This window comes from Ochotona curzoniae, unplaced genomic scaffold, assembly GCF_017591425.1.
Source record: "Ochotona curzoniae isolate NIBS_2020 unplaced genomic scaffold, NIBS_Ocur_1.0 contig_1014, whole genome shotgun sequence".
NCBI classification, from domain to species: domain Eukaryota; kingdom Metazoa; phylum Chordata; class Mammalia; order Lagomorpha; family Ochotonidae; genus Ochotona; species Ochotona curzoniae.
In genome coordinates, this window is record NW_024464920.1 from 9552406 (window position 1) to 9567091 (window position 14686).

The following is a 14686-nucleotide window of genomic DNA, read 5'->3' on the forward strand; positions in this document are numbered from 1 at the left end:
GGAAGCTGCGGGTGAAGGCTCTTCTCCCCCTCCCCCATGGCCATCCCACCCCCCAGGCGCAGCAGACACACACAGGAGACCAGCACTTAGCAATTAGCCTCAATGGAGCTCGTCTTGGATAAGTGGTCTGATGAGCAACCTGAACTTCGGTCACCTGTGTCTTTTACCAGACCGTACAAGAGTAGTCGCCGAAAGGTGAGGCTCGCTTGGGAGGGAGCAGGAGTTGGGGAGGTCTGTCCGGGGGTCTGGAAGCGAACCTGGGAATCGGGCTGCCTCGGGAGCTAGCTTGAATCTCTCGGAGCGAGTCCGGGACGCCGTGCGCAGCGGCGGGGAGAACCTGAGCGCGGGGAGGAGGATGGGGCGTGGGGCGTGCGGCGGGCGGGGGTTAAGCTTGGGTCCGCGCGACCGCCTAGCAGGGTGGGTGGGTGCCGCGCCTTCTGCGGTTGGCCGGCATCGCTGCGGAATCGGCTGGCAGGCCCAAGATGAAGGCGACTCCGGGCGGAGGCGGATAGAGTTGACGGCGAATATTTGAGTGGTGCCTCTGCCAGGCGTCCCCAGACCCTTCCTGGAGGATAGGTTGGAGTGGTTCCAGATCTGAAACCAAAGGAGGTGGGACAGGTGTGTGAACTCCGCGTCTTCTCTGCCCCAACCTCGTCCGACCTGGGAGGGGTGGGGGTCCGCTTGCAGACTGATGGTGTTTAAGAAGCTCTGTAATGTAACCCGCATCTCTGCCTCTTCTTGCCTATCTGTTGCTATGAAAACCCGGGCAGGCACTGGGGGTGGAGGGACGTGTGTGTGCTTAAAGATTTGGTCCGCTCTGATGAAAAGGTATGTCCTGGATTCCCTGGCAAAGCCCATTTCCAATCAAAAGGAAGACAGACGTTTCCACACAAACTCAGGCTAAACCTGCAAGCCCGCCAGACTGTCGAAGTGAGTTTGGTGTTGTTTGAAAAACTAAGGGCAGAAAGTGCGAAGTCCTTTCGATGAGCATGATAAATAACCCGTTTACGCCTCATATTACAGTCTATAGAAAGATCAGCCGGGACAGGAAAAACTTGGAAAAAGAATTAGTGAAAGAGGCTCCAGTGGCAAAAAACAAAAATCACCAACAAAAGTGTGTCTATACAGTTGTGTGTGCATACATATGTACCTATGTGTAATGTATCTGACACACATGTGTATTATATATTCAATATGAGTAGAAGTAGAGGAAATGGAAACCTAAAGTGCCTAACTTGAAATATGCTAGAATTTTGTGAATTTATGCTAAAGGTTAGCTAATGTGTTAACATTTTAAAATTAGACATTTGCAGAATTTCAGAGTTATATAGAAGGGTTGAAATGATAGAAAACTAGGAGACGGGGGTGGGGTGGGGTGGGGTGGGTGGTCAGCCCCTTGTTTTAATCCCACGTGTTTATGAGCTGCTGGACTGCCAGGCTTGACCTGCCTATGCCTCAGTTAGCTTTATGCTGGAGAGCCAGGCTTCTACTTCGTGCGACTTGAGCCTTAAGTGATTAAAAAAAGGATGGCTTCTTCTAGCCCAGTGCCTAGCTCTAAACAAATACTAACTGTAATGATTCGTTCTAATCCTGTTTGTTCTGCTTAGGGTAAGATTTCAGCTGGTAGTTCTGACTTCACAGAGTCAACTAAGTGCTTAAAACTTGTAACTTTCTGGTAAGTTGACAAGAAATTATACAGCCTTTTCACAGGTGTGTGTGTGTGTGTGTGTGTGTGTGTGTGTGTGTGTGTGTGTGTGTGTGTGTGTGTGTGTGTGTGTGTGTGTGTGTGTGTGTGTGTGTGTGTGTGTGTGTGTGTGTGTGTGTGTGTGTGTGTGCGCACGCGCACTGAGCGGGTCAGGTTAATTGCCCAGATAGGCATCACCTGAGACACCCCTTCAGCGACGAGGTTTGCACAAGTACACCTGGTTCCTGTTGGGTGCTTGGCGAGGCTAGCCAGCGATTCCTTGGAATAACCGACATCTGTGCAGCACATCTTTGCTTACAAAAAGGCGCACCTGCTCTGACTTGACTTAGAGTTGCTGACTCTTGCCCTCTAGACTTCCCTTCTCTGGGCCTCTGGTTATTTATTTATTTCTCAATTTACAAAAAAGGGGCAGTGAGAAATGTCAACAGAGACATGTCTGCGAAAACAGTGAGTCTGACGCCAGTGGAGCCTCAGAGGTCAAACTGGAAGTCATTGGGCAGTCAGTGCGCAGTGCGTCTGACGTCACCAAGAGGCAGGTGCAGTCGGCAAGGCCAAGGACCTGGTGGCTCCTGGCTTTCTAGCAAACAAAATCCTGCTAACGCTGGTGTCTCCGCACCCCACGAGTGCACGCTTCATAGCTTCACAGCCCTTTCTGCGTTTGAGGTAGGTGGAGCAGAGGTGGGTGGGGTTGGGGGGGGACTCTGAAAGGCATTGGGTCTGTTGGCGAGAGGTAGAACGTTTGGTCACATTTCAAACCCGCTTTCCCCGGCTTGGTGAGAAGGTTGTTTTGGGAATCAAGCGCAAAGTGTTTTGAGCCATCTCTCTGGCAGGCAGTGTTATTGTTAACTCTGGGGTGGAACCATACAATGTCCCACTCCTCCTCTCTTCCTTCTGCGGAGTGTGCATGGTTAAGCAGCTGGGTGTGGGTGGCCAGGTTTTTCATATTGGCACGGACATTGCCCACAGCTTCCTTGCACATGACCAGGTTGGAAGACCTTTGATTTTGAAATTCTTACCAATACTGGTTGACAGTTCTGCCCCGTCTTGTTCTAGAAGGTTGAGAGGAGAGGAGAGATGGGGAGGGGAGGGGAGAGGGGAGGGGAGGGGAGAGGGGAGGGGAGGGGAGGGGAGGGGAGGGGAGGGGAGTACAGTAACAAGCCAGAGCAGATGCAAAGGGGCCAGATGAACACAATGTCTACTTTGAAGAGTAAGTGAGTTTTTGTCCATCAGCCCACCATGAGCAGGCCCTTGGTGTACATTATCTGTGTTGGAAAAATGCAAGAAATTCCAAGGACAAGTGTGGTTGAGAGATGAATCCGAGGGGCACTGCGTTTAAATTGCTAAGCTTATGGGAAAGTGCTGATTTTAAAAAGCCCAGGTCTTTCCCGTAGTGTCATTCCTACTCAGCCCCTGACTGGGTGATGAATACATGCATAGAAGGCAGAGGAATGCAGCAATTCGCCAGCGTGGTGTGAGAGAGCAGGGTCATTCACATCTGTGGCCCTTTGGCTGGCTGGCTCATTTAACATCGTCCTCACCCAACCTCTCCTCACCCTCCGCTGTTTCTTCCCCCACTGCCTTCTCTGTTGCTAACAAGTCAGTACCTGTTTGTCTCTGATCTTTGATCATAATCTCTGCAGCCAAGCTGTCTGCTAATCCCGCAGGCTCTCAAAATGCTTTCAAAGCAGTGTGTAGTTGCTAGTGTGATTGTCAAGGTTTTTTAGACTTGGCACAGAACTTTAGGGTCCGACCTTACAAACCCCATTCCTCTTTTTTTTTTTTTACTTCGCTGGAGCTTGGAATCTTACAAACCTGCTCTTTGTCTTTTTCATCTAGTTGGAAGTTGGAGTTGAACTAGATTTTTTTTAAGGTTTATTTTTATTGGAAAGGCAGATTTATAGAGAACAAGAGACAGAAAAATCTTCATCTGCTAGTTCACTCCCTAAATGTCCATAACACCTGGAGCTAAGTTGATTCAAAACCAGGAGCTTCTTCAGGGTCTCTTAACAAGTTGAGCCATCCTCTGTTGCTTTCCCAGGCCACTAGCAGCGAGCTGGATGGGAAGTGGGGCAGCTGGTACACCAACCAGCACCCACATGGGATGCCGGCACTTGCAGGTGGAGGATTAGCTTGTTGAGCCACCAGGCTGTCCACTGAACTTGATTAATAACAATATTCAGATTGGCTCTGCAGTCCAGTTACGCTTTTTCTCTTTCATCACAGGGACTTTATTTTTTAGTCACCATGATGTTTTTATTTTGTACAACAAAGATGTTCCCTCCCCCTCCGCTTTTTTGGGGGGGTTTGGAAAAGGGAACTTCAGGATCCCTTGCTTGCTAAGAATGGCTGGTTGTCTTGGTCATTCAGCAACCCTTCGTTAATTAACGGGAAGATTCAGGGGCCAGAGTTGGCATAGCAGGTTTAGCCGCTGCATCTCATTTTGGAGTGAAGGTTCACTTCCCAGCCAGATTCCTGCGGATGCAGCAGCAGATGCCCCAGGGGAGGTGGGAGAGACCAGGATGGAGTTTCTGGCCTATTGTTTCCATTTTTGGAGTGAACTATTGGATGAAATCTGTCTCTGCCTCTGCCTTTCATATAAGTAAATCTTAATGGGGTGAGTCATGCCTGTGGAAGTCTGTCCCGTCCAGCAGAACAGTCAATGGGGGTCGCAACAACCTAGGAGAGAATGAAGGGACAAGAGACACGAAGAATGGACAGCAAGACAGGATGTCTGATCAAGCTGTCAGTTTTTTAATTTAATTGAGGGTTTTTATATTCTTCAGTAACTAAGGCTCAGGGAGGAAAGGAGAAACTGGGACGCAAGCCATGGTTGCATGACCGATTGTTCTTGAGCAGCCACCACATCAATAATAGTAACCAACATACCAACAATAGTGTAGGTAACCAGTAACAGGATGTCGGCAGGTACAGCATAAATCACATTCTGAAATGGTTGCTAGAAACAATTGAAGCTAAGCGTGTGATTAGTTTCATAACCTCTTTCCCAAGCATCTAGCCAGCTGGGGGTTTTCCACTGTCCCATAGGTCTATATTCAAAATGGCTTCAGTATGGCTATAATACACGGCTCCTGACAGTCTAGCAACTTTAGAGACTACAATTGCATCTCCTGGTGCATTACTGTATAAGCAGGTGTCTGCTGTGAGCAGTTGGCTTCGAGAAATTGAAACTGCCAGTTCTCAGAGGGAAAATGTCCAGTTCATGGGCGAAGATTTTTCTCTGCCAATTTTTAAGGCAAGGGGATGGGAGTGGCGGGGAGGTGGGAAGGGACTTTAGATAGAAGAATTGAAGGGGTGAAAATGCAGCAAGAGAGGAAGTGGAATGTGTGTGGTGGGGATAAGCATCAACTAAATATTTGGAAATTGAAGGATCTCTGGTATTAGACTTCCAAATGCGTTTCATATCAGTTGTTCCTTTCCACCTGTTGTGAGCATAACGCCTGTGAAAACAAATTTCAGTCACTGGAAAATAGTGCTGCAGGATTTTATGAACTTCTTTTATAGGCTTTCACATGCATTTTTTGAAATCTTTGTCATCACCTTCAAGTCTGATGGTTTTCCAAAGGATTACTGATCTGCTAATTGGTAATGATGAGCAACCAGCAACTCTCACTCCCTGAACTGACCTGCATGCCGGGCACCCTGCTTTTGTGGCTGAACTCACTGCCTTGTTAGCCGCTCAAGAAAGCCTGGAGAGGTAGAATTCCTTGGGATAGGAACCGGAGGCTCAGAGATTTTTGGTAATTGAAATGTAGGCTCCAGGGAGTCGGTGGTTTAGGGACTTTTATATGTGTCTTTTTAAAAATTGCTGTATCTCCCACACCTAGAATGTGCAGGAGCATGGCATATATTAGCTACTCAATAAATATTTTTTGAATATTAAATGAACTTGTTCACACATCCATAAATGCTTGACCAAGATTCAAGATAGGGCTTGTCTTCCCAATATCTGTTTTCTTTCAACTCTTTATTTATACAAAGTGGACACATTTCATGTATATTATAGTACAGATTTAGGAACTTAGTGATAACGCCTACCCTGCCCCTCCTGCCCTCATTCCCCACCCACCCTTATCCTGCCTTATTTCCCCTCCCTCCCTGCTTGGTTTTTACAATAGTGCACTTTGATTTCACAGTCATAGGTTTAAACCCCTTTAGGTAAACATATCAACGCCTGGCAGGTAGAAAATAATAGCAAAGAAAAAAACCTATTCCTTGGGTATACCAATAAAGGCCTTGCACAATGATCAAATCCCAGATTGTCACTTGGCACCTATGGATTGCATTTTTGGGTTCTGCGTATTAGTCATATTTTCGGGAAAACATGCTATTTGTATTTTAGGGATTGGCTTTTCTCACCAGGCATAATGGTGAAAAGACAAGATTTTGTTGATTTGTGTGTGTTTGTGTGTGGCTGAGTAGTATTCCAAAGCATATATATACCATATTTTCTTGATCCAGTCATCAGTTGATTCTAGGTTCATTCCACATCTTCGCTATTGTGAACTGAACTGCTATAAATAGAAGTGTACAAAAAATTCTTATATGCTGATTTTAGTTCATTTGGGTAAATTCCCAGGAGTGGGATGACTGGGTCATATAATCTATTATCGGATTTCTATGGAATTTCCTACTGTCCTCCATAATAGTTATACTAGTTTACATTTCCACCAACGAGGGATTAGGGTACCTCTTCCCCACATCCTTACCAGCACTTACTGTTTTTGATTTTCAGATGATAACCACTCTAACTGGGGTAAGGTGAAACTTTTTTTTAAACAAGGTCTAGTCTATTTGTTATTATTATTTTTTATAATGTTACATAGTTGATTTGGGTACAAAAGGTCAAGGGCTACAGGAAAGTGGGTAAGACCATTGTTTCTACACTAATATCATCGTTTTTCTCCCTTTATCTAGGGTCAGGGGAGAAACAAAGGGAGAGGCCCTATCCATTCCAGGTTCCCGATGTGGGGCATGCACTGAGGGTCCTGCTCAAACAGTTTTGATAGTCTAAAGCTGAGAGTCAAGAGCCTCATCTGGATCTCCCAGATGTATGTAGGGACCCAAGGCCTTGAGCCATCATCCACTGCTTTCCCAGGCCCCTTAGCAGGGAGCTGGATTGGAAGCTGAGTAACTGGGACACAAACTGGCACCCATATGTGAGGCTGGAGCTTGCAGGTGCAGGATTATCCGGTTGAGCCACAGCACTGGCACCTATTTGTAGAATTTTTTTAAAGTATGTTTCCTTTTCTTTGGACAGGGCCAAGAGACAAAATGACATCAGACTTTTTGCAGACATCCGTGAATTCTGAAGGTAAAAAATACCATGTGTTACTGGTGTTTAGTCTGGTTAAGCTGCAAAACGGAGTGGGAAAGCAAAGAAAAATGTGACCCAGTCTACCTGCTGAGAAGTTTGTTTTATTGAGAATCAATGTTGGACTGGTGTTGAGAGGGGCTGCCACCAGTGTAGGAGGGGCTGGTTTCTGCACATTCTCTTGAGTGTTCTTGGTCTGCTCTCACTCGAGGTGGGGACTGTGTCTGTTGGACTGAGAAGGTTGGAGGAGCATCATGATGGATGTGTGTATCATGATGGGAAGACGCATCTTATGATCTCAACGTGCAGGCCCATGGTTCTGCTAGGGATCTTAGTCTTCGGTGGGTTCATTCACCACAGGTGTGAAGTGCTGTAGGAAGGAGAGGAGACCAGGCTGTGTGGCTCCACCTACAGCTAGGAAGCTGAGGTCACTGGGCCTGCCTTCTCAAACATCCCTGCGAGAGCCCACTTACTTTGCCCAGGCTGGCATGAACCCTACTGCTCTGGTCAACAGAAAAGGGATGCTAGAAGTCTGTCTTTCTGTTCTCACAGATAAATTAAAGGATGATGCCATCAAAAATGACAAGCCTTATAAGGTCTTCTTCAAAGATATCTTTTTTTTCAAGGAGAATGAAAGGGCGGCAAGGAAAAAGGTAAGGCTTGGTTAACGTCACAGTCCCAATGAATCTTATCTGTTGCACTTGAGAACTTTACTGGGTTACAGCATGGAATCAGATGTTGACATCAGACACAAGTTGGTGTTGAGCCCTGCTTTCTGTGTCCCCCTCCTAGCGTGCTAGGGAGACCCTGAGAACAACCTGTATGACAGAACAACATTCAGAACTTGATAGGAACTGGCAGAGGTTGCCAGCTAATGGAGCAAGACACGAGCATCATACAATCCAGGATGACTAGTAGCGCATGAGCAAACACTTTCCCCCTCATGTTTACATTTCTGAAATTGAGATCTTGCTTACATCGAAGCACCACCAAACACCATTGTGCATCTTATGATAAATGACATCCCAGAGTTGATGGAATACCATGGAGCCATGCATGGGAAATGCAGAGAGATCTCCACCCCACTTTGTTGGTGAGAGGAAGCAGGAGATAGTACCAAGATAGTAGTGTGTAGTCAGACTTGACTGCGGTGACAGGAGCTGAGTCTGCAAGGACAAGGTGGGCTATTGGCACCACAGATAAGGTGCCCCTGAAGACAGCTCTATCTCCTGGCAGAGTGCTGGGTTCGAATCCGACTTGTACTTCCTGTCTTGTCTTCTGCTTGTGTGTCCCCCTGGGGAGGGTCTCTGGGGCTCCAGTGCTTGGGCCCCTGCCACCCTTGACCTAGTTCCTGACTTTGGTCTGGTCTAGTCCCAGTTGTCAGAAGCAATTGGGAGCTGAACCAGCAGATGGAAGTTCTCTGTATTCTGTCTTTGTCTGCCTCTGGCTTTATAAATGCACAAAAAATGTTTTAAAAATATAAAGTAATATAGTTAATACAACATGTGTAACTTAACAAGGAAGTCAGAATTTGTGAGCAGACAATATACACACTGTTGTTCTGTGATGGAGAGCAGGTAAGATGAAGGGATAAAAAATAGAGGAAGAATGTCCTTCAGAATGATCTGGAATGGGGCCAGTGTTGTGGCATGGTGGGTTATCTCGAAGTGCCAGTTCCATGTTCTACTTTGAATCCAGCTTCCTGCCAGTGTGCCTGGAAGGCAGCTGATAGCCACTCAAGTGCATGTGTTCCCGATACCTACATGGAATTCTGGGCTCCTAGCTTCAGCCTGACCCAGCCCTGGCTCTTACAGACATTTGAGGAGTAAACCAGCACATGGAGAATCTCTCTCCATTTCTCGTTTTCTGTGACTGTGTCCTTAAAGGAAGGAAATCTTTCAAAAATAGAATGACTGAAAATGAAGCAAAGTCAGCAAGGTGGCCAGCTTCCCACTGTGCCTCGCAGAGTTCATCTTCCCACCTGTATGTTCCCCTGGTGTTGTTGGTTCATACCTCACAAGAGGTATTTTCTTCACTCCTGAAAGTCAAGCTTGATTGCTGGTCTTTCTTTGCCCAGCTTAAAATGAAAACACCTAGAAATGCTCAACAGCTAGCTCATCGTATGTAATAGCTGTCATAGTTATGTTGAACCTACGCAACTTAAGTTGAAGAGATTAATAAAAGCAGGAGCCTGATTTTTTTAAAGACTTATTTTTTATTGGAAAGGCAGATATACAAAGAGGAGGAGAGACAGAGAGGAAGATCTTCCCTCCACTGATTCACTCCCCAAGTGGCTGCAGTGGCTGGAGCTGAGCTAATCCAAAGCTACGAGCCAGGAGCTCTTCCGGGTGTCCCATGCAGGTGCAGGGTCCCAAGGCTTTGGGCCGTCCTCAACTGCTTTCCCAGGCCACAAGCAGGGAGCTGGATGGGAAGCGGGGCTTCCAGGATTAACGCTGGAGCCCATATGGGACCCTGGCTTGTTCAAGGTGAGGACTTTAGCCACTAGGCCCCGCTGCCAGGCCCGGAAATTTTTTTTTTTTTTTAGAGAGAAAAGGTTACATGTTATATTTTTGCTCAACTTCTTGGAGGAGTAGAAAATTCTTACACAGAACTTTAAGGGAAAGGACGTGGGATCGCTCTGTTTATGTCTTTTGTTGTAGATGATATTTTTAATAGATGGATGCTGTTCTAAAATAATGATCCTTGGTCCTATTAAAAATCCTTTACCATTTTTCTACTTGGGTAGGAAAAATTGATGAATCAGAACATGAAAATCCACCAGAAGTCGACTTTTTCCTCCCGAATGAAGAGTCGCTCCCACCTGAACCAGCTGGGTTTTTATGGGGACAGAAGTGACAGCTCCTTGGAGAATTTCGGGCTGGATCCCACTCTGATTCTCCGACTAGCAGAAGGTATGTCTAAAGGACACTGGAAGAGCGGTGTGTGGACTGTGGACTCAGAACAGCAAGATTGGGAGGCAGGTTTTCCGGGTTTTGGAAAGAAAGGAAGCGTGTGCTGTCTCCCAGAGGGAAGACAAATGGAGTTTCAGAGGTAGAAGGAAATCAGTTTTAAAAAGAAGTGCCAACATTTTCGTAGCTCTTAAGAAAAATACAGTATGACAGTTGGCAAAGAAGGACTGGTGTTGTGGCACAGCAGGCTAAGCCCCTGCTTGTGGACACTGGCATCCTATCTTGGATTCGATCTTGTGCTTCACACTTCACCTCTGTTCAGTGACCCCTAGGTCATCAAGAGCATTTAAAATTGTGTACAGGAGTGAGCCTGGGTTACATGGGGTTAGGTTGTCATGTGGGGTGCCCTCCCTGCATATGAGAGTTCCTGGGATTGAGTTATGCCTCCATTTGTGACCGAAACTCCTGACAATGAGGCAGTATTTAATTCAAGCCAAGACTTGAGTCTCTGTCACCCGTGTGAGGGACGTAGCTGGAGTCGCTGGCTCCTGGCTTTGACATGGCCCAGCCCCAGCTGTTGCAAGCATTTGAGGAGTGTATTAGTGGTTGGAAGATTCTGTCCCTGTTGCTGTGTGTTTCAAATAAATAAAAGTAAATAAACATGAACATTTTTTCATAGGTTCAACATGGAAGTGTTTCTACATGAAGTAGCTGACTTCTAAAATCCCTTGTCACGTTAATAGTTCCAAGATGACTGGGGAGTCTGGCTTTACAGATGACCAAGTTCTGCACCATTGCTGTCTGATGCAGAGCTTACTGACCCATTATGTACGTGGGGTGAGGGGAAGACTGTTGAACAGGAGATAGATAAGTTGTTTGACAGTATCCGACGCAACTTGAACACTGGTGCCACTAGGAGTCAGGTGGTCAGTTTCTGCTGATTGCTCAGATACGCAGTTGAGGCATGGCTTCCGTGAATGAGTAAACCCCTGTGCCTCCACCCTTCTCTCACCTGCCTGCACTGTGGCTGTAAGCAAGCCTACATGATAGCAAAATAAACCAGGGAGAGCCTTGCACACCTGTGCGAGTGTGTGCGCATGCATACAATAGTTGGTAAACCACCAACTCATCATCAAAGAAATTGCATGGCCAGCTAAGTGCCAGGTACAAATTGGTTGGACTGCATGGTTGAGGTACCACTTGGCTTTATTTTCGGAGGGCAGCACCTCTGAACACGTTATCAGTTGGGTGGGCTGCCACCTCAGAGCTCTCGACCTGCTCTGGGCTCAGGGACATTGGCAAGAAAGAGACCCTTCCTGCAAGATCTCTTGTATGAAATGGGTAGGTACAGTACGTCTCACTGGGGTGAAGGGTCAGCCAGACTGCTGTGTTAGACTGAAATGCTACTTAGTTAATAGCACGTACTCCTTGTGGATGCTGATGTTTATTCTCAGTTTGGTGCATCGTAAGTGACCAAACAAAAGTGATAGCAAGATTTTAGTAAATTGAACCTCAATATAATCAAGCGAATAAGAGGGTGGGAGGACCATGTTAAGCAATCCTCTCAGGATGGTGTGTACTAGACCCATTGTGTATGGGAAGCTGACCAAGATTCTTGACGAAGTGAATGGCATGAAAAAGGAGAGGTGGGAAGGGGTGCAGAGGAGGTTGCTGTTAGTGATGAAAAGCAGATTTTGAGTGTACCAGCCCCATTGTTTTTGCTTTGTTTTTAGCCTTTCCACATTTCATAAAAGATTTTTTTTCATTTGAAATGCAGAGTTGCATGAAGACAGAGAGAAAGAAATTTTCCATCTGCTGATTTACTCCCCAAAATGTTTGCAGTGGCCAGAGCTGGGCTGATCTAAAGCTGGAGCTAGCAGCTTTTTTGGGGTCTCCCACATGGTTGCAGGGGCCCCCCGCATGGTTGCAGGGGCCCAAGGACTTGGGCTGTTTTTCAGTGCTTTTCCAGAGCACAAGCAGGGAGGTGGATTTGAAGTGGAGCAGCCAGGACATGAATCAGCACCTATGTAGGATGTCAGTGCCACAAATGGAGTCTTATCCTACTGTGCCACAGCACCAGCCTCCTTCATTTATTTATTTTACACCGATGAGTTTCCCCACCTGTGTGGATTATCTGATTTCAGGCCATGCATGGGCTCCTCAGAGTGAGTTCTCTGATGGGTAGAAAAGCAGCATTCGCAGCTGCAGGATTTCCCACAGGGGCTAGAAACAAAGAGTTTTTTTTTTTTCCTTTGTGTTCCTGTAGGTTTTCTCTGATTTATTTCCAAATCTGGTTTGTCAATGAGAGTTTTCGCACACTTGAGAGTGCCCTAGAACTTCTCTGTGTATTTACTAAGGTTTCTGCGGTAGGAATTTTTCTGGCACGTTTTGGCCGGCTGAGCTGTGTTTCCTGTGCTAACAGTTGACTTGCTGCAGTGTGAGCTCTGCAGTGTGAGCTCTCTCACGCGAAAGCAGCATCCTCCTGGTGGTGAAGGCTGTGTCTTGTCTCCTGTTTCTTAGCAGGTGAACCGTGTGGTGCTGGCTTGGACACAGCCAGCTGCTTGTCTAAGCAGCAAGTGAGTAGAGCTCAGGGCAGGCCCATGACTCAGCGTGCTACAGGAGAACATGTTCAGTAACAGGACAATGAATATTTTCAATTGTCAAGATTGTTATATATGTATTTTATTTTTGTAAAGTTGATTTAAAAGGTGATGAAATCAGACAGGTAGGCCTTGTTCGATGAGAGAGCAGGCAGGGAGGGGGAAGGTGGAAAGAGATTTCTACTTTAATCTTGGGTCAGTGGGGAGAGAGAGTGCCCCTGCCTGTTGCTGGACTTCTTACGAGTCTAGACAGAGAAGTGGTTACATGACATCACCCCCAGACCCAGGTGAGGGGAAGTACATCTTAGGAAGGTTTCATTTAATTGACAGGTAGGCATACAGTGTTACAGAAGGCATGGGGGAGGTATGGCTTCCTAAGCCTGTCCCATTTCATTCACTGCCCAGGAATTTCCAGCCCTCTTCTTATCAGTCACTGAAGGACATACATGTATTTCATCTTCTCTAGCTACTTTCTGCTGGTTAAGGGTATAGGCCTTGCATGTTCCAGGTTTGGAAATCTTTTCCTATCTCATCTAATGGATCTATCTCATGAATCATGGTCATCGCTGGCACCAATGGTGCTGCCACTTGCATGACTCAGAGTCATCACCATTCTGAGAAATCGTTGGCCTTTTTCGTCCTTATTAATTTTTTAAAGGTTTATTTTTCTGGCCTGGTGTGGCGGCCTAGCAGCTAAAGTCCTTGCCTTGAACGTGCCGGAATCCCATATGGGCGCCGGTTCTAATCCAGGCAGCTCCACTTCCCATCCAGCTCCCTGCTTGTGGCCTGGGAAAGCAATCAAGGACAGCCCAAAGCCTGGGGACCCTGCACCCATGTGGGAGACCTGGAGGAGGTTCCTGGCTCCTGGCTTTGGATTAGCACAGCTTAGCCGTGGTGGCCGCTTGGGGAGTGAATCATCAACAGAAGATTTTCATCTCTGTCTCTCCTCCTCTCTGTATATCTGACTTTGCAATAAAAATAAATAAATCTTAAAAGATTTATTTTCATTGGAAAGGCAGATTTACAAAGAGAAGGAGAAAGATCTTCTTTCTATCTGCTGGTTCACTCCCATAATGGCCGAAACAGCTGGAGTTGAACCAATCCAAAGCCAGCAACTTCTTCCAAGTATGCCACCTTGGTGCAGGGTCCCAAGATTTGGGCCATCCTCTGTTAGTTTTGCAGGCCACAAGCAGGGAGCTGGATGGGAGATGAACTGGATGCTGTTTGGAGGTGGATTAGCTAGTTGAGCCATTACCCGGTCCCTGTTTTGAAGTAGCATCTAAGGTCCTTAGCTGTTCGCAGGAGCAGGTTGATTCATCCCTTGTGTGCCTCCTGGCATGATCCACGAGTGAGCACTAGAAATAGCCTGATGTGTGCAGTGTGCTCTGGTGCGAGGACACACACCTGCAAGCTCTGGTTCCTGAGATCGGAGATCCTGTCGCATCTGGGACTGATAGTACATAAAAGCCCATGTTTCTTGGTGATGTCAAAGGCCACCAGTAGGCCTCCACCCTGGAGGACTCTGTCCTAATATGGCGGCACATCATGGGTGTGACTGCCTAAAACCCATCAAGCACCTGATCTGCTGCTCCAACACTGGTGTGGTAGACCTGCATGTGTGTTGCTTGCCTAGGACCCCAAATCACACCCCTGGCTGACCAGTATCCATGCCCTGTACCCCCTCTCCATCCCTCAGGTCCCTGGTCTAGCATAGTGGTTTACTATGGGTGTGGCCTGCCTAGGACCTGTGAGGGCCCTGGTGTGTCTGCTCTCAGGCAGGCGTTGTGGTGTGCCATTTTTGGACATGCCCAGGACCCACAGAGACCCTGGCCTGCACTCTCCAAGATGATATGAGGCCATGTCTTTGGTACAGTCTGCCTGAGACCCTGGCTTCAGGTCCCTGGCCTGCCACTGCTACCTAGGACCCATCAGGCCCCTGGCCTGCTGAAAGCCATCTATGGGTACCCCCTCTCCCAAACCTGGGCAGCTGCCTGAAGCTGGGGGCCATTGAGTTTTTCCAAGATTTTAATTTTTTTAAATTCATGAAGGTGTCATCAAGATACTGGGAAACTTTTAACCCAGGCTAGCTATGACTAAAAAGATGTTAATTTTGTTAGGTGTGAGAGTGGTTCTATTTAAA

General features: G+C 47.0%; 1 protein-coding gene across 1 annotated transcript in view; it reads left to right on the plus strand.

Annotated features, from left to right (window-relative positions):
- The first annotated feature begins 6997 nt into the window (after positions 1-6997).
- The window catches only part of CCDC38 (coiled-coil domain containing 38), a 53866-nt gene continuing 46177 nt past the window's right edge, over positions 6998-14686 (plus strand). Inside the window, exons 1-3 of the mRNA XM_040978010.1 lie at positions 6998-7037; positions 7590-7690; positions 9784-9949. Coding sequence (XP_040833944.1) covers positions 6998-7037; positions 7590-7690; positions 9784-9949 — 307 coding nt within the window. The remainder of the gene's footprint in view (positions 7038-7589; positions 7691-9783; positions 9950-14686) is intronic.